This window comes from Megascapheus bottae, chromosome 1 (genome assembly GCF_031878675.1).
Source record: "Megascapheus bottae isolate mThoBot1 chromosome 1, mThoBot2.hap1, whole genome shotgun sequence".
In the NCBI taxonomy this organism is placed as follows: Eukaryota; Metazoa; Chordata; class Mammalia; order Rodentia; family Geomyidae; genus Megascapheus; species Megascapheus bottae.
Window position 1 is genome coordinate 48746573 of NC_143509.1, and position 19350 is coordinate 48765922.

General features: G+C 39.8%; 1 protein-coding gene across 1 annotated transcript; it reads right to left on the reverse strand.

Annotated features, from left to right (window-relative positions):
* Positions 1 to 1039: 1039 nt before the first annotated feature.
* Positions 1040 to 15863, reverse strand: Cldn1 (claudin 1). The gene is made up of 4 exons (XM_090343865.1): positions 15428 to 15863; positions 6235 to 6399; positions 4044 to 4128; positions 1040 to 2082 (listed from the first exon to the last, which is right to left on the reverse strand). The coding sequence occupies exons 1-4, from the start codon at positions 15648 to 15650 to the stop codon at positions 1920 to 1922; spliced, it is 636 nt and encodes a 211-aa protein (XP_090199991.1). The 5' UTR covers positions 15651 to 15863; the 3' UTR covers positions 1040 to 1919.
* Positions 15864 to 19350: the final 3487 nt, after the last annotated feature.

Here is a 19350-nt window from a genome sequence, read left to right on the forward strand (position 1 = left end):
CTCGGTTAATATTGACTGAAGAAACTAAAACTTCTTAGAATCCACTTTGTTCTGTGAGGTGAATTTTGCCAGGATCTAGGCCTATAGAGAACAATGCTACATGGGAGAGGGGGAACTTCATGGTGGGTAGAACAAGGGCAGTCAGATACCAATGCACTGCTTACACAGAGGTGTGCCTCTGCTTGCTATGGTGTACAGGCCAGCTTTCTTGTCTGTTCTTATTAGGACTACTTTATCATTTGAGTGTTTAGTCAATGCAATTATTTGAAAAGTAACTCCAAACTCTATACACTCAAATTTCTTCTTTCCTTTCTCAATATATACCATGTTACTCTTAACCAATCTCCATTTCCATGTATCCTCTCTCACTGGGTCCCAGTGGCAGCCCTATGATGGAGACAAGTGAGGAATTACAAACTCTGAATAAATAGATGAAGCAATAAATCTAGGGCAGCCAAGTGCCTTGCTCAAACTCAGTAATTGATAGCACCAAGATGCAAATCGAGAACTTCACACAACAAAGCCAACACCCTTTTCATTACATGATCTAGTTCAGGAGATGGAGCCTTTACTACAGGCTTGGAAAAGTGACAAACAGAATGGTTAGAATGGGACAGGGCACCATCAACAGCTGAAAGAAAGGAAGTTGATCTGGAGATAAAGGAATATAGCAAACTAGGTGTGGGGTTTCATTCTATGACTTCAAAACTGCCCATTGAGCACAGAAAAGCACTACTTAGGCATATTTCATGTTCAAAGTATGAGAGTCATATCAACTAATTAATACTCACATTACCTTGACCAGCTGCTTAAGTGTAATTATTTCAATTTGGCAGATGGGAAAAGAGGTATAAAGATTAAATGACTCGCTCACAGCTCTAGAGAATATTTGTCACCAGATTATTGCTTCAGCAAGTCCAGCCCTTTGTTCAGATAAACAGACCCCACCCCTATGGAGAGAACGAAACCACTTGGTAATTACATACGGAAAACAGCGCAGTTGAGGTGGAAGGAGAGGGTAGTTTGTGGGACACAGAGCTGTGAATAACTACTTTAATTTTTTTTTAATCGCTAAAACAGTGTTATACCACCAGGATGGGTTACTTGATGAAACAAATATTTTCATAGCAAACAGTGCTAAGAGGTCAAAGTCCAAGGATCATGTGGGAAAGTAAATAAGTAAATAAGAAAATATCTGGCCATGCAGAAAAGTTTGTCCCACAGCTCTGGTCCTTGAGAGGCTATCATTAGGTTTAAGGCATTCAAATGGGATATGAGATGTATTATCAGGATCAAAAGAACAGCCTTTAAAAATATAAGGTACAGATGAAGCAACTGCTATAAGATTAGGGTAAAAATAAATCTCAAAAACATAAGAAAAGGTACACATAAAGAATAAAAAAATCCATCCTTGGTAAAGTTTTTTAGTTTTATGGAATACACTACAATCTGATTAATGTGGTAAATGATATATGATATTTTATATGTGTGTATAGAGAGGAGAAAGGATGGCATGCAAATATGGTCCTTATTTAAGCAGTAGAGAATGATATATACTTTTCTATGTTAGAGAGGCATTGAAGTATGCTAATACCAACATATAGAGAGTATGAGTATTTTCCTACTTAATTTCATAGGAAAATGCCTATATACATATCTGTACATATTTAAGGAGCACCGCTCTCCTCTTTGAGTATGATCACTCATGGGGAAGCAGCCATACAAATGGAAAATGTTTCCCTCCTGCATTGAGGAAAGAAGATAAAGTATAACTAAGGGACCTCTAGCAATGGGTATTTATAAAAATATCGTTTCTTTTGTAATACCACAGTCAAAAGTCTAGGATTTTAATGTCAATGACAATATTTCAATGTCCATTTTCTTGTTTTTTCCAACAGGATCATCTTCTTTAGCCACTGTCACACGTAGTCTTTCCCACTAGAAGGTGCAGCTTTGGGATAAGGCCGAGGTGTTGGGTAGGCTGTTGCTTTACGAGGACAGGAGCAGCAGAGTAGGCCACCTCCCAGAAGGCAAAGAGAGGCAGCAGCCCAACCTGTGAAGAGAGCCTGGCCAAATTCATACCTACAAGAAAAGACAAAGCATTGCTATTCAGTGAACAGACTTAAGGAAGCAAACTGATACATGCTATTTTTCTCCATTAGAAATGACCCCTATGGTTTTACACAAGTGATTTTACAATTCATGATTCATGAACATATAAATACAAAAATGTCTATGCTGAGATGCCCAAGTTTATCAGGCAACATGGTATTCGGTACCAGCTTAACTACTTAATTATTGCCAATGACTTTTCCTTGTGGAGGAAGTTTTGAACCATTTTTATATATTATAATATGGGGACTAGACCATTGTTTTCATTAAGCAGCAATCATAGTAATCATATGCTAGCAACAATGTGGTGAAGATTACTGAAAGAGTTTGTTTTTTGAGAAAGCCTGTGGGTCTTTAACACTGACTGGCCTCTATGTTGTGATCCTTCGGTCTTAGCCACCTGAGTGCTGGGTAAAATTACAAAAGTACACCACCACACCTAACTTAGATTTGTGATGTGTGTGTATGTGTGTTGTGCTGTTCTGGGGTTTAAACTTAGGGCCTGGGCATATAAGCTTTTATTTCCCTCTAGGATAGTACTTCATCACCTGAGCCACAACTCCACTTCTGACATTTTGATAGTTAATTGGAGATAAGGCTACCCAGGAGCCTCCTGAGTAGCTAGAATTTCAGGCATGAGACAATAGTACGGGCTCTGCTTAGACTTTTTAATAGTTGATCTTGGGCAACTATATAAATTAAAATCAATCTAAAATTTATATTTTATTAAAAAAAGGAAAGGCTACTGAGTAGCCCAGGGTACTTTCTAGATTGAGTTTATTGCAGTGTATATGGATTTTTGGGTTGAGGTGAAGCAAGAATGCTTAGATTTTGAGGTTACAAAATGTGAGTTTGAATCCGGGGGCAAATTCAGCTGTTACAATTCTGAAATAGCAAATTTACTTCTCTTCCATGGTTCTTCTATATAATCCCACCTGCTTCCCTGGACTGTACTCAAGATCAAATGCAATCATATATAGCAAGTGTATACTCCCTAATAATTAATAACTGCTTTCCTGTGCACTGCAGGGATTATTATTGTGATGAAATGTTGGCCTAGTGACCTCCAGCAGTTTCTGTCCATGCAACATAAATCTTATCGGATAGGCTAGGGTCCAAGAGTCTCAGTACAGTCTGTGTTTATTTTGTCCATGGGTGATCATATAAAGACCAGCACATCTTATCTCTGCCGACACTGAGATTTTCATTACTCATCCTAGCACCTACAAACAACAATTACATCTTAGCATCTTGATGTTGAACGTAGTTATTAAGCTTTAAAGATGTAAGAGCAGTGAGACAATGAGCGTTGTCCTTGATCAAAGGCATTGTGACATGACACTCAGAACTCACTCTTTAACTTGGACAACTGGCAGTGTTAAGAAAGAAAGATGACCTTTATAGAGTCAGCCTTACAGTTGAGATAGGACACAACATTCACAGGTAGTTGGTTAATGTACCAAGAAAGACACATCATGGCTTTATATGTAAAAATTAATTGTTGGGAATTAACTGTTATATGTTTGCTACCTTTGTTTTCCTCAATCAATAATAAAGTTCTTACTGAGAGAAAAATAACAATCATAATCAGAATAGAATTCAAAGTGAAAATGTCCAATATATTAGCATTTATCCTTTATACTGGTGCTTGGATACGACTAGGGGGAGGTTCCTTAGCTTTCTTCACTTAAGAGTGTAACACTTGAGCTACACCAACACTTTTTTTTTCATTAATTTGGGTTGTTAACTCAATTATCAAACTAATTTTAACATGAGTCACAGGTCATTTAAGTTGTTTTCAAGTTTGACATAAAATTCTATACAACTCTTGAAGGCAAATCTGAAAAGCCATGGCAGTAGCAGGGTTCTGTTGAAACATAAAAGGGTATTTTTTTCAGAGTACAAATTATGTTATGCATGAATAGCAGTACCTGGAATTGACGGGAGTCAAAGGGTCATAGAATTCTTGAACAATCCTATTGCCATACCATGCTGTGGCAATTAAAATCACCAGACCTGCAGAAATGCCAAACAAGAGCCTGTTAATCCCTATCAGGCATAAATGCACAGTATTTTTTATAAGAATGCAATCTCATCAGGGGTTCTTACATTTTTAACCTTTGTATTGCAGGAATAAATTTGATTTAGTTATGATTTGTCCTAAGTTTTTTGCTAAGATGGATAATAATGCTAGGTTAGAGTTAGGCATATTTTTTTTTTGCCAGTCCTGGGCTTGAGCTCAGGGCCTGAGCACTGTCCTTGGTCTGTCTTAAGGCTAGAGCTCTATCACCTGAACCTCAGCACCATTTCCGGCTTTTTTCTATGTATGTGGTACTGAGGAATTGAACCCAGGTCTTTGTGCATGCTAGGTAAGCACTCTACCACTAGGCTAAACTCCTGGCCCCAGAGTTAGGCATATTTATCTTACTCATGTTGTTTATTTATACTTCAAGATCACAAACACAAATAATGCATTCAACTCATTATAGATCTGCAAAAATATGCTATTACTGTAGATTAATGTATTAAACTACTTCTGATAAAACCATTGTTTCCTGAATATAAAATCATTTACAGAAACTAAGATGAAAACTCATTAGAAATTCATTTCTCTAAAGATTTGTATGAATATTTAATTACATTTCTCTCCTAATGTTATTTTCCTGGGGTTTTGGGGTCAAGGCAATATAAGGCTGTTTCTTGAAGGAATTACTCTTAGGAAGAAACGAGTATGAAAAATAGCTTTGCAGATAAAATAAACTTTACCCAAAGAAAAAAAAATAGAAATTCATTTCTCTTCAAATTCTTCCAATTCAAAAATTACATTTCTTCTAGGTATAAAGCAAAATAATGAACTAAATATCAGAGAGAATAGCATTTGTCTCAGAATAGACCAGAACACTCAAATTTGTCCTGCTCCAGAGTGTAAGGAAATCAAGCTCATTTCCCCATAGCATTTTGGGTCTGGGAATATCAGGGGAATCAGTTAGAATTATTCATCCCATCAGCTAGAAATAATAAAACATATTAGTCAAAGATGCAAACTTCCCAGCAGGGCGTAATAGAGTTTGAGAGATTTATTGTTAAAATAGTGACTACAGTTAATAACCAGTAATATTATTAGAAAGCATTCACAGAGAGAATGTGAAATGTTATTACCACAAAATGGATAGCTGTGTGAAGCAAGACATATATTACTTACTTTGGTTGTTGTAGAATGTACATATATATATATGCTTCAAAATATTGTATTATAAATGGCAAATAAATACAAATTTGCAAATCATATTTTTACATAAGCTAAATAACTGTGTGCACATGTGTGCGTGTGCGTGCATGCGTGTATGCGTGTGTGTGTGTGTGTGTTGAGGGAGGGGTCCTGGTACTTGGGCACTGTCACTTTCTCACTAAAGACTGGTATTCTACAACTTGAGTCAGAATTCCAGCTGGTTGGTATTTATTGGTATTAAGAGAAGCATAATTTTAACTGTCTGGGCTGACTTTGAACTTCAATCCTCATATCTCAGCCCCTTGAATTATTAGGATTAAGTCATAAGCCACTGACACCCATCCTTTCTTATGGTGGCAAGACATGGTTCAATAAAGACAGATTAATTTCCATGTGATTTCCTTTGTCCTAAAAACTCTGACACTGTAATGAATTTATTCAGAGCCACTGATGTAAGGTTACATTATTAGGCATAACTAGAAAGGAAACTCCCATTTATGGCCCCTGGCCTGATCTGTGAGTTCACATGTCAAATTTTCATCTGGTTCTTGTTGAGAATATGAAAGCCAACTGACCAAAGTGTCTGCTGATTTAGAGTATTATGATATCTGGGCACCAGTGGCTGACACCTATCATCCTAGCTTCTCTGAGAGTTGATGATTGTGATTTGGAGCCAGCCCAGGCTGGAAGGCCTATGAGACTGTTATTTGCAATTAACCAACCAGACACTGGAAGTAGATCAGGGGCTCAAGTGGTAGAGCACTAGCCCTAGGAGTGTTATAACAATGCCTCTGAATAATTTCAAGTGCAGTCAATCTAACATAACCCGAGGAAACTGAGACTGGGCATGAAACTGTATGTTGAAAAGGAGAAATGGGTAGCTAGGTTCTCACCTGCTATAAGAAATATCACGCCCCCGATGACAGCCATCCGCATTTTCTGCACCTCGTCATCTTCCAAGCACTTCATGCACTTCATACCAATGGTGGATACAAAGATTGCGATCAGCCCGAGCAGGATGCCCACCACCATCAGGGCGCGGGTGGCTTGCAAGGTGCCTGATGGAAAACATTTTACCCCGTGTCAAAATCATGTCCAGACCAACGAAAAGAAAAAGGTAGTAGAAAATCAAGTGTATTATATGGAAGAGAGAAAACGGATCTAGAGGTCAGGAGATCTCATTTTGCATGACATTCCTGCCGTTAGCCAACCTTGTATCTCCAGAAAAAAAGTAAGCAAAGCAATCACAAATAAGGTGGACAATGGGAAAAATATCCTCCAGACTTAATAGTTTATGGAGTTATAATCAAGTACAAAGAGAATTTTAGATGTATTGACTAGGTTTTGCTGAACTGAGGCCTGTTTAATCCCCTTTAGTAGACTTTTGGTTCTGAAATAACAATCACACATGGTATCCTTGACGTTTACCATTAGTAATTAAAGTGGCTTACATGTCTCTTCAGTACTAGTCACCACCCTGACACCTGAATCATCAAATTTCAGAAAAGCCAGGTGAATTTAAAATGATCACGAGTTCTTCTTGAGGTTATCAAGGATGGATAAGCAAGATGTACATCTCCAGTGACTGAAATGATGGCAGTTGGTGGGTGGGAGGGTGGTAATAAGACTATTTTCTTAAAAACAACAAAATACCTTGGTGATCTACATTAACAACTTTAGAAAACTGCCTTGACAGTCATGCTGTACAATGTCAAAAACTGTTTCCAATGTTGTATTCCTCGGGTTTCTGCTCATTTTCTAATTCCTTATTATTATCCCTGGTGAACTAAGTTATAATTGCACAGGATCAGATTTGAGGAATGTTTTTCTCAAAGAGGAATTATTGTGGCATAAAGGCACAGACTTGAAAAAATAAAAGTTGGCACTCATCTGGTTAGATTTTATGTAATGATACTTTTCTTTCCTCCTTCAGCTGAAGACTACTATCTCATGGGCAACATTAATATGCAAGAAGTAATTTGTATAAGTAAAAGTTATTAGCGTTGTTACCACCTATGGGATCTAGTGTAAATGAGCTGGCACATTGTGGAACCATATTTCAATTATCAAAATATTAATGATACTATCTATGTCCAAGGAGTTAGAACAAATGATTCTTCTCTGGTCTTCCAAAGAAGTTGTGATGGCAGAAAGGTTTTATATCCCAGTATCTGATTCATACTCAGTTTCAATCCTAATATCTTCAGGGTTAAGCGGTTAATTTACCAATCATAATTAAAACTAAATACTTTTACAATTTCATTATATAATTTTTTTGGTGCAAAAACTTAGGTTCTTGTACTTTTACTATTCTTTCCATTTAAGCCACACCTCCGTTTGGGCTTTTTGCTTGTTAGTTGGAAATAAGATCCTCATGGACTTTCCTTCCTGGGCTCACAGACATTCTATCTTAGCTGTTCTCAAACTGGGATCCTCAGAGCTCATAATCCTGAGTAGCTAGGATTATTACAGTGTAGAGCAAAGGTACCTGATAATATGATTACATTAGATATTTCTTTGTCAACACCTGATATTCTATAATAACAAGAATACTAATCTCCCTCTAAGCAATCAAATATATTTTTTAAGTTTTTGAGTGACAGTTTTTGGAAGCCAAAGTAGAAATCAGGCTTGATTTCACTCAAATAGACTTGCCTCATTAAAATACTTGCAAATCTGGGTGTGTGCATATCTGAACACCCACACCCACATCTACACCCACACTCATCTCCAGACTCCAGACTAGTAGAGAAACTACAGAATCAAAGCAGACCACACATTTACCAAGAACTGAAGCTGTTTACATGATTATCATTATACCATATTGTGATATGAAGGGGTAAATACCCAAAACTCCCTAACGTGTGAACATCCTATTGGGTTTAACAGAAGAGTTTAGAAAGACAATCATTACTTTGAAGGAAAAATGAAATAATTTAGTTCTTAAGCACAATGTAGATTCCAATTTGGGTGACAATATTCCACTTGCACACAATTGCTCAAAGTAATTAACATGATCCATCCATCCTTGTCCCAGCTCGGAAGGTAGGCAACTACTCATGCCTGTTTCCCCAGATCTAGCTGGATTTACAACATTCAGGATAAGCCCCACACCCAGGCAACTTGGAAGAGCTGATTATGCTACAAAAAGGTGATAAGACATAGGAACTGAGATGAGGTTCAAGGAGGTGGGTAGAAGAAATACATAATGCAAAGCTTTGAGGGTGATCTATGGAATTTAAAGTTTGTTCTAGGCATTATAAGTCCTTGGAGAATCTTAAAGTGTTTTGACATTTCTTATGCACTCATTAGAGAGATAATGTAATTAGAAAATACTTTAATATTGATGAAGAGTCATTGTCTTCATAGAATATACTATTGGATGGCAACTCCTTTGCATAACTACTGAACAATAATAACAACTTTTTATCTAACTTTTTAAAAAAAATTTAAATTTTACTTGTATTTTATTGTTGGGATAATGTATAGAGGGGTAACAGTTACATTCATCATGTAGTGGATACATTACTTCTTTTTTTTCATTTTACTTTTTATTATAGAGGGGTTACAGTTACAATTGCCAGATGGTAGGTGCATTACTTCTCACACATTGATAATCCTTCGTATGTTTTGGTCCCCATTTCCCTCCCCCACCCCCTCCCAATCATCTTATTTAATAATAACAATTTTATTTTTTAATGAAAATACTCAGGGCCAAGAATATGGCCTAGTGGTAGAATGCTTGCCTTGCATACACGAAGCCCTGGGTTCCATTCCTCGGTACCATGGTCCCACATACACAGAAAAAGCCAGAAGTGGCAGAGTGCTAGTCTTGAGCAAAACATGTCTAAGGACAGTGCCCAGGCCCTGACTTCAAGCCCAAGGACAGGCTAAACAAAAACCAAAATACTCTTTCTCTGGTATCCCTTAAATATTCACAGCTCTTACCTATCACAGGCAACTCCACTTTATTTTAGCATAAACACTGTTTTTCCAACTCTCTATTAATGCTTGTTGGTGCTTTCTGTGATCTCTTTCCAAGCTTTCCACTGGGCCCAAGTTGCAAGGCCTCAGACTTGACCTAGCTTATATAATATAATCATGCTGGGCTGTTCATCAGGTATAAATGGTTGGGTATTAGCCCAGCAAGTCTGATTGCTTAGCTTAGAGTACCCTTTACAAGGAGTCAAGTGGGCATCAGTCTTCTGAGTCAAGCTTGTATAAAATCTCTGATCTCCCAGGCAAGGAGCACACATATATAAACTACTGTGGTCTCTAACTATATCCACCTAGAAGAATGGAATATTCATAATTTTAATCCTCTCTCTCTGTCTCTCTCTCTCTCTCTGTCTCTCTCTCTCTGTCTCTGTCTCTCTCTGTCTCTGTCTCTCTCTGTCTCTCTCTCTCTCTGTCTCTCTCTCTGTCTCTCTCTGTCTCTCTCTCTCTCTCTCTCTCTCTCTCTCTCTCTCTCTCTCTCTCTCTCTCTCTCTTCCCCCCATCTCTCATATTGATGCTTCAACTTATGAACTTATGGCTTCTCTTATTTAGCTTTTCACTCAAAGATGACTACCACTGGAGCCACACCTCTGTAGTATATAAAATGTACTTTATTAAACTTTGACATAATACCGATAAACACTTCTTTAGAGAGCCTAAGGATACTAAAATCCTGCTACATAAAGCTAGACCTACATCACCAAACTAGAAGCTCAATAGAGAGAGATAAAATTGGTGATTTTTGCTTAATTTGATTTATCTTTTCATCAAGTACAATGAGATGGCAGTGGTCAAGGAGAGAATTTTAGAAAGAAGTTTGAATGTGATATAAAGTAATATTTGGCCCACAGAGATATGACTCTGCATTTTAAACTTTGAAGCTCTTTCATTGAATCTAATCTAATAGCAAATGCATTTATTTTCAGACTTCTTAAATTTGCAGACAACTAAAGTCGTCTGTGGAGAATGTGGTTGGCATACATTTAAAAAGTTACACTATTGTTTCTCTGCATTATTCAGCAGTAAACAGAGAAGGCGGTCTTTTAATTATACTCAGCCAGACTGATCATCTGGAGTTTAAAGACCCCCTGAGGAGTTCTCACCACTTTCAACCTGAAAGCATAATTAAAAAAATACTTACAAAGATCTCTACTTATACAACAAGAAATGAGTTCGGCAGTTCTGCTTTACTACAGTGATGTTGATCAACATAAGTGTAGAAAGGCAAGCATAGACAAGTACATAGAGTTTTCTTTTTCGTTTTCCCCCCTCTCCCAACACTTTAATCAGCAGACTGCTGTGGATACTTGACATTGTTTTTGCTATTTACTAGCCATATTATTGCCCTATTGCCTTATATGCATTTATATCATAAAAGAAACCGATTTTAATTGCATCACTATCCTCACTCAGGCCTCCTTTATATCAGTACTTGCTAATAAGTATCAGATGATTCAAAGGACTGCTTGTAGGTGACTAGAATGAAAACACCCTTCCCTTCTGTATTTAAAAAAGTTCATCACAGATGGTCATAGAACTGTGCTCCTATGGAATCTTTGCTTATTATATGTCATTCACTTTTACTAATGTTCTGAGTTTCCCAAGAGTTGTCATTGTTTGGGCTTCCATTTTACTGGTCTCTGAGCTGGTATCTACTAGATGTGATGTGAAAGCCTAAATAGAGGCCTGAATCAGGAATCAAAGTGGTCCAGGAAGGACTGAGAAGTCCTTCTCTTTTTGTGTATGTCTAAAGAAACTGTCTCATGACTCCATGTAAGCCTTTATAGTACTCAATGACAAGTACTCATGGCTCCAATCAAGGAAATCCAAGCCACTGCACTGATTTTCCCCCTTTGCTTAAGAGCAAAGCATGTTGACATGGGAAGCAATCTGTGAAATGGAGTGAGAACAGGCCCAGGCTCTTGTTTGTTGAGTGGATGAATGAATATTGGGATTCATTCCTCCTACATTGCCCTAATTATATGTGTGTGTGTGTGTGTGTGTGTGTGTGTGTGTGTGTGTGTGTGTGTGTGTGTAGGGGGTGAGAACTACCTGAGCCTCAGAAAATCAAGTAGCTCATGATTATACAATCAACTTCATAGTGCAGAACCAGGGGAATAATTGAAATCTTGTGATCTCAAGGTTGGACTTCCATCATTTCAAGAATCAGAACCAATTTGGGAGATATCTGAACACAGTGGGCCTCTGAATGTTCTCCTCTAGCAGGCTCAGTACAGTCTGCAGAAGGCTAAGTGGATTCCCCCTCTTTGCCTCTGCTTTAAAGACATCCAAGTTGGTGATTTTGTACCTCGGACTGAGCCTGACATCATGGTGAGCGGGCTGGGAAAGCTCCTGACAACCAATACTCATTAAGTGCACCTACACACATGTGGATTCATGCAGAGCCAGTTCAACAGGCCAGAGTGGCTCATAAACAAATTACAGAATCTCTGGGTTAAATGAGACTTAAAGAGAGTCTAGCCTAACCTCCTATTTGTCTGGTGCTTGGATCTTCCCAACATTCTTACAAAATGCTTACTTACTCTCTGCTTGGATACCTCCCAAGGCGCAGGCTCTCAGGACTGCCCAATCTTTAGAAAGCTCAAGCCATTTAAAAAGCCAAACATGGAAGAATCAATAAACTAGGCCACCAAAATAGGCAACTAACTTTCTCAAACGTTGAGAATCAAAACAAGGTAAGCTACATAGGCTAATTAACAAAACTCAACTCCAATTGTATCTGGGCAAGTTGAATAGATGAATCAAGAAACATCTTATCCAAGATGCATTATACTTATCAATTGACTGGTTGAATTGAAACTCCCTTACACTGCTACTTAGATAATAATAATAGTAATAATAATAATTAATTAATCAGTGCAAAGGAAAAAGGAGACAAAAATCTCTACTACAATCGTATCAGACACTCTGCTTTGTACATTCGCCTCTGAGCTGCAAGCATCAAAAGTGTCAACAACATCACAAGGGATGAAATGGAAATTGGGTCAGCCATTGTAAAACCACATTTTACCATGTGATTTGTTTCACTAGGAAACTTCTGAGAATGAAATATCTGAAGAGATTCACTTCTATTTTATGCAGCATATTCTGCAAATAGTGTAACCACAACCGGTTCCTTTAGATACTTTGTGAAGCTCATGTATATTTTTCCCCATTGATACCAAAGATAGGGGAACAGGGTTTTTAATGTGTGCCTTCAAACCACACAGGTGAATTCCTGCATCAGGATGCTAAGGTTCTAAGTGGACTCTACTGGGAAGAGACAGTAAGCTGTAATTTGAGGAAATGTACAGTCAAGCTTTACATCTAAAAGCATTCTGTGAAATGTAACCTTTTATGGGTCACACTATTTATTTACATACAACAGATTATCCTTTTCATCTCTAAGTGTCACAGAACTACACCAAAACCAGCCAATGAATCATCACCCCAGATTTCTTCATTAGGTGGGTGTGAGTGCCACAGCTCAGATGGAGAAACAGAGACAGGTTTCCTGGGATCATTCCAAAGGCATCCAGTGAATCATTGCCCAGCTGAGAGAGAGAATCTATGAGTCAAGGCTCTATGTTCTGGGAATTGGTTTTGGGAGAGAGGCCTTCACTCTGCCTTGGATAAACTATGGTTTTAACCAAAACAGAAAGCAGAATATATTCTTAGTTAAAGCCAGAAAACAAACAAGAAGCCTCCAAAATCTGTATGTGTGTACTTATTGTTCCTACCATAGTTTGTAAAACTATAACACTTAAGAAAGAATAAATGAAAATAAGTTGTTTTAACCCAGTATCATGTGTAGGGATGATTTGCATTTTCAGGATAAATCAGTATTCTAGTTAGGCACTTAAGGAAGCTAAATATATTAAAATGAACAACTTTGCTTAGAGGAATAAAACTGGTCATTAAAGACTGCTCTGAAATTTCCTTTAGCAACTTCTCCACCTGCCAATTGTTCAAGGAGGTACTAAAAGAGCCTAGTTCCATTTCCTTAAAAGTATTTATCCTAGGCAGGCACTGGTAACTCATGCTTGTAATCCTAGCTACATAGGAGGCTGAGATCTGAGGATTACAGTTCATAGGCAGCTCAGGCACCAAAAATCTGTGAGACATTTATCTCCAACTATCCACCAGAAAACCAGAAGTGGCACTGCGGCTCTAGCCTTGAGCTAAAGAGCTCAGGGACAGTGCCCAGGCCCAGAGTTCAAGCCCCATGACTGACTAAAACAAATAATAAATAAGTAGATAAAAAGTATTTCTCCTTCCATGATTCAACAATTACTTCCTGATTGTTCACTTTAACAATCAATATACAGTTACTAAACTTACATGTTACTTTTGATATAAAGGAATTCTGATGTGGGAGCCTGAGAAAGGTGCAATAACCACACACAAAACCATCTTGCACAACCACCAAATCCTATAGGTGTTCCAGTCAATTAGGGAAAGGTTAAATATACCTACACTGGAATGCTTTTGGACAAGCTCCATGCAGAGTATCTTGCAAGGAGGGGTCAAGGCAAGCAAGGTAAATGTGAGTGATGACATTGGAATTCCTGCACACCAGAAGTTTGGGGCAGTTCTCTATAACAAAGCAAAGGTCAAGGAGCCTTTTCTTATTGGCAAAGAAGACAAAACAGATACAACGTACACCACAACTAGAATGATTTCTTCAGGAAAAGAATCTAGTGGTGAATTCTGTTGACCTCAGTGAAAATGTAATGGATGTCTAACAAGGCACTCAAAATGTTTTATGTAAAGTAAGGGGAAGATGCTGGGCTCTGGTGCCTCTTGACCTTCTTCTTAGCTACTCATGAGACTGAGAATGCGAATCATAATTCAAAGTCAGAGTGGGTGGATAAGTCCTAGATACCTCCTATCTCCAATTAACCAGCAAAAAGTTAGAAATGGGGTCACAGCTCAAGTGGTAGAGCATTAGCCTTGAGAAAACAAAGAAAGAAAGAGAGAGAAAGGAAAGAAAGAAAGAAAGAAAGAAAGAAAGCAAGCAAGCAAAGAAAAGAAAGCAGAAATTCAAGGCCTGAGTATAGCACATAGTAAAATAAAATAAAGTTAACAAAAAAGTTAAGGGAAAGGAAAAAGCCATCCTATCTTTTTTTTCTAATATCCTGAGAAATATTTCTTTCTGCAATCTGACTATTGAGAAGCAACCATCCATCAGACATTAATTTCTGTGTCAAGGTGGAAGCCTGGAGAAAGTCCACTGTTGCCCAGTGGTCAGGCCACTCCTGCTTCCTCCTTCCCAGGAGGCCTCCACTACATCAATGGGCTTTTCTGCTGCACTCTCCTTCCACAACTCCTACGCTTCCCTGCGGTGCTGTTACTCAGACCTTTTGAACCTTTCTGTTCATCCTGCTTTCCACGGGCTACCAGCCTACTCTTTCTACAATGCTATTATAAAGCTGCCCCTTTCTGAAGGCCACCAGCTGGAAAGCTGAACTTCAGGGAGGACCTTTTCTTCTTCAACGAGTAAAACAAGTCAACAACAACAACAACAACAACAAAACCCTTCAAAACAATCACAGAAATCAACTTCAAATGCAAATACCTCGACAGGAGAGAACCCATAAGCTTTTATTATTTAAAAGAAACATACTAAAGTGTTATTTTTAAACCTTATTTGATATTTCATGTTGCACACTTGAAAAACTATCCCCAGACATACTCCTCTTTTTTTTTTTTAATTGCCAGAATTCTTCCAATTCTGAAGTTATACAGAATCGTAGCCTCACCAGAAGAGGCCCAAGAGGTTAAAATTTCAACTGGATCTTCTCCACCTTGCCTGATCTCCATCCACCCTAATAGGAATGGAAGGTGGACAGAAGCAGCACCCTAAAAGTATCCCACTGGGAGAGTCAGAAGAGAGAGAAGAGTTTAGTGCTGGGCCTCTGAGGTGCCCTAACTAAACAGGGCACTTGAAACTTAGATCCCCTGAAGACTGCTTGACCATGGAATCACAGATCACAGCCCCCAAACCCAAACTCAACCGAGGGTCTTGGGGTTCTCTCTCTAGGGGAGGGGGTGGCACCCGTAGGGTGGGGTGGGGTGGGGTGCACTCACTGTTCAGATTGAGCAAGGAGTCGAAGACTTTGCACTGTATCTGCCCTGTACTCTGCGACACGCAAGCCATCCACAGTCCCTCGTACATGGCCTGGGCCGTCACGATATTGTCTCCGGCGTAGGAGTAAATCTTCCACTGAGGCAGGGCCGTGCTGACGATGGCTCCGATCCAGCCCAGGAAGGCCAGGATGAAGCCCAGCAACTGCAGCCCGGCGTTGGCCATGGCTCCTCCGTGTGTGTGCGCGCGCGCGCTGCGCTCCCGGGGACGGCAGGTGCAGACCGTGGAGAGTTGGCAGGTGCGCACCCGGAGCGCCCGGAACGCGTCGAGCGAGGGCCGGCCGGGGACTCAGGCTCGCTGCGCCGCAGCTGGAGAGGCCCCCCCCAGGGTCTGGGCTCGAGGTGGCTGGCACCGGAGTCGGGATGCCCAGAGAGTGCCGCGGCGCCCTGGCTGGGAGACTGAGCCGCAGAGGCTCGGAGCCCGGGATTTAAAGCAGCCCCGCCTCCCGCGCCGCTGCGCAGCGCCTCCTGCCGGCGTCAGGAGCTGGAGGTGGCCGGGGACGGGGAACGCAGGGTACTGGAAGGTGCAGACAAACCCCAGACCCCACCAGGAGGGGTCTCTTCTCCTTCCCTTGCCAAGGCTTCTCCTTCATAACGCAGTTAGGAGAAGAAAAACACGAGGTGTCCGAGCAAAGCATGCGTGTCATTTCACCTTATTAGTTCTTCAATACCTGTCTCCAGGATAGCGGCTTCCCTGTCCCCTCCTCTCTCACACACACACAGGACATGCCTCCTCTAGGTTCCAGGCTCTGTGCTCTGACCCTTTGTTCCCTTCAAGGTCATTCTGAGTCTCTCTGCCGGGACATCTCAGAGATGGTAAGATTAAGAAACCTGTTTTGCACAAACTCGCACAGCAAGTTAGCAGAGCCAAACTCCATTCCCAGTTCTTGCCCCCAAGGTGCCTCTCAGTCCATCTGGAGCTGACGGAGGAAATGCAGGGTGGTTTGATTGATTATCACTCTTTAATCTACCATCCTCTGCCTGGAATACACAGACAGATACACACACACACACACACACACACACACACACACACACACACACACCCCTCCTAATACACCTCTTAAGGCAAGTAGTTGGTCTTAAGCCGTGATGGTAAGCCAAACGTGGCCCCTCCTCCTCCAGGGTGTTTCCCTGGATACATTGTCAATTGTAGTTCATCATATATAAGGGAGTACGTGATCATTCTTTAGTAGAGAGAGGAACGGGTTTTAGGGTCCCTGGATTTGGGCTGGGGGCTTTTCAATAACGAGGCATGGCTCTCCTTAGGGTTCTGTTTGGGCCTTTAGTTTCTCTCCCTGGGTCTCCAAAGTTTTATTCTTGGTTACTCAGAAGCGGTGTCGTGGTTGGGAATAATTAAACTGTTTTCCCCACTGCTTTCTGTGTGTGGTTTCAGCGTGGTGGGAGGAGACGTATGGATGGCTTTAGTGAAGACAGAAGAAACCCGGAGGCAGCAGTAAACATAAAGAGAAAACAAGAAATCTCTGCAAATATGCTAAAGAAGCTGCCAGCTTGTGAAGAAGAAAGAGCAAAACACTTCTGAGTAAGAACAAATTGAATAACTTAAGCCCTACCACCCTAACCTATCCCCCTATGGTCATGTCTAGATTTTTTTTGACAATATTTAAGGCTCTAGGACTGACCTGCACACGATTTGGGAAGCAGTAAGGAAGAGGATAACAAAGAAGCTGGATGAAGAAATGTAATTCACAGTAAGATTAAAGCAAGTGAGTGCTGTTCTATGCCTAGGCTCTAGAAAGGGACAATATTGGATGAGTGCATGGTGCTGGTGGTTGTGCCTGTAATCCTAACTATTCAGGAGGCTGAGATCAGAGGACTGTGGTTCAGAACTAGCTTGGGCAGAAAGGTCTATCAGATTCTGATCTTCAAATATCTCCCAAAGAACTGGAAGAAGAAATATGGCTCTAATGGTAGAACACAAGACTTCAGTGGACAGCTAAGGGAGAGCAAATACCTGGTTCCTGAGTTCAAATTCCAGTACTGAGGAAACAAAAACAAATGAAAAAAAATGGTATGGAGCTTCTGAATCTGACAGCAGAATTTCTCTACATTCATAGAATCATTTACCAAGTACCTACCTGCGCATGTGGAGGAAGAAGTATCAAGCAATTTGTTTACTCATTGATTCATTCGCTCACTCACTCATTCATTCATTCAGATCAGAGACAGCACAGAATTCATTATAGGGCTACAACCAGTACTGTGTGAATCATAAAATCTCTTACTTTGATTCTAATCTTTCCAAAATCAATTTGAAAAGACTGGATTTGAATTCAACAAATATCCTGTGTACTGGCTCTTTTCCTCAGTGCTGAGATCTTTCTCTACCAGCATACAGTTGGCTGGGAATTGGAGAAGTGAAGTCTGTGGTCAGTGAATGGGCCCCTTGGTTTTGTGTTTTAGGCTGTCTGTGTGAGGCTGATGATGTCACCACCCACAGTCATGTTTGTGAAGCTGAGATGACTGGTGTTTGCACGACTGGGCCCCATCTCCATCCTGGACATCCCAATCATATCTATTTTTCTGTCTCCAGTTCCCAGAAGCAACAGATGGGATAATAACTCAGCAGGAACTCATTAACTCAAAGAGAAAACAACTTACCTACCAGTACTAATAGTTTATATATAAAAACATTACAATCTGTGACCCAGAAGAGTCTAGAAAAGCTGGTAATAGTTTGGCAAATGTCCTGATACATTGGATTAAAAATCTGCTATATCCCTTTAAATAAATGACTTCTTTTCTTCAGTTTCTCTATTAAGAAAAATTAGAAATTGATTTCTAAAAATGTGGTGTTCACACTGGTTAATAACTTAACCTTACTAAGGATGGGGCTTAGAGTTTTATAAAAGAGAGGCCCAAGAGAAGTGAATTCACACACAGATTCATTTTAATATATAATAATGTCAGCAGTGCTGACATTCCAGATGACTTGGTTTAAAGCAGGAGCTCAGGTAGGGAACCCCCATCTATAGGAGTTGTCTCGGTTTGTCAAACCAGTGGAACGTCTGTACGAGGGCCTATAGGCTTTTTGCATGGACTTAGCTATGCTTATTATGTGTTTCTAGCTCTAGGCGAGGGTGTGCATCCTGATGACACTTTATCATTTCTATTTCAGCCCACAGAGCTTCTGAACTTAGAGGAGCCCAAATCATGTGGTCAATTGTGGACAGGTATGCATGCAAACAACAAAGAACTCACTGATGTCCTCTGTGTGTGGGTATGTATGTATGTGACTGACACTTAGCAGAGCTTTGGGCTCACATTCAGTAATAAGTAAGAGAGATATGCAAAGAGGTGCCAGTGAAAGCTAATAACAAGGTGGGTGAAGGGAGTAGATGTTGAAGGTCTGTCCTTTGACAATGAAGAGAGAGACTCAAAAGTGGTCCGTGATGACAGCCCAAAAGCTTTAAGGAAGTGAAACCTTCCCTTGGTCATGACATATATTTAGGGCATAATTTTTCAGAATCTCTGCTGGTAAAGATCAAATGGGAAGACACACCACTAAGTGAACAACCAGCTGTGTGATTGTTTGGAGCTTGAGAAAACAATCATAGTTCACGTGTGAAATTTTTGTAAGAATTTCAACATTAGAATATGCAGGTTTATACTAAAAAATACTGGTTTCATATATAATCATTTCTAAATCAGATTGAAACTCCTTTGGGCCTTTGGGAGGATAATGAGTAATAATGAAAAAAAAATCAGTGTTTGGAATTCTAGTGATACTTACCAGTAGGGAAACTTTAAAAAAAAAAGGTAAAAATAATTGTAGTGGTATTATTATGGTATTGTAGAGAGGGAAAACTTGAAACATTCTATAAAACATCGTATCCTCTTTTGAA

Bases quoted from the DNA above. Each gene is read 5' to 3' on its own strand.
- Cldn1 (XM_090343865.1), bottom strand. From the start codon at position 15,650: ATGGCCAACGCCGGGCTGCAGTTGCTGGGCTTCATCCTGGCCTTCCTG. The intron at 6,400-15,427 runs GTGAGTGCACCC...GTTTTCCATCAG, and splicing joins CTCCTTGCTCAATCTGAACA to GCACCTTGCAAGCCACCCGC. The intron at 4,129-6,234 runs GTGAGAACCTAG...GCATTTCTGCAG, and splicing joins CGTGATATTTCTTATAGCAG to GTCTGGTGATTTTAATTGCC.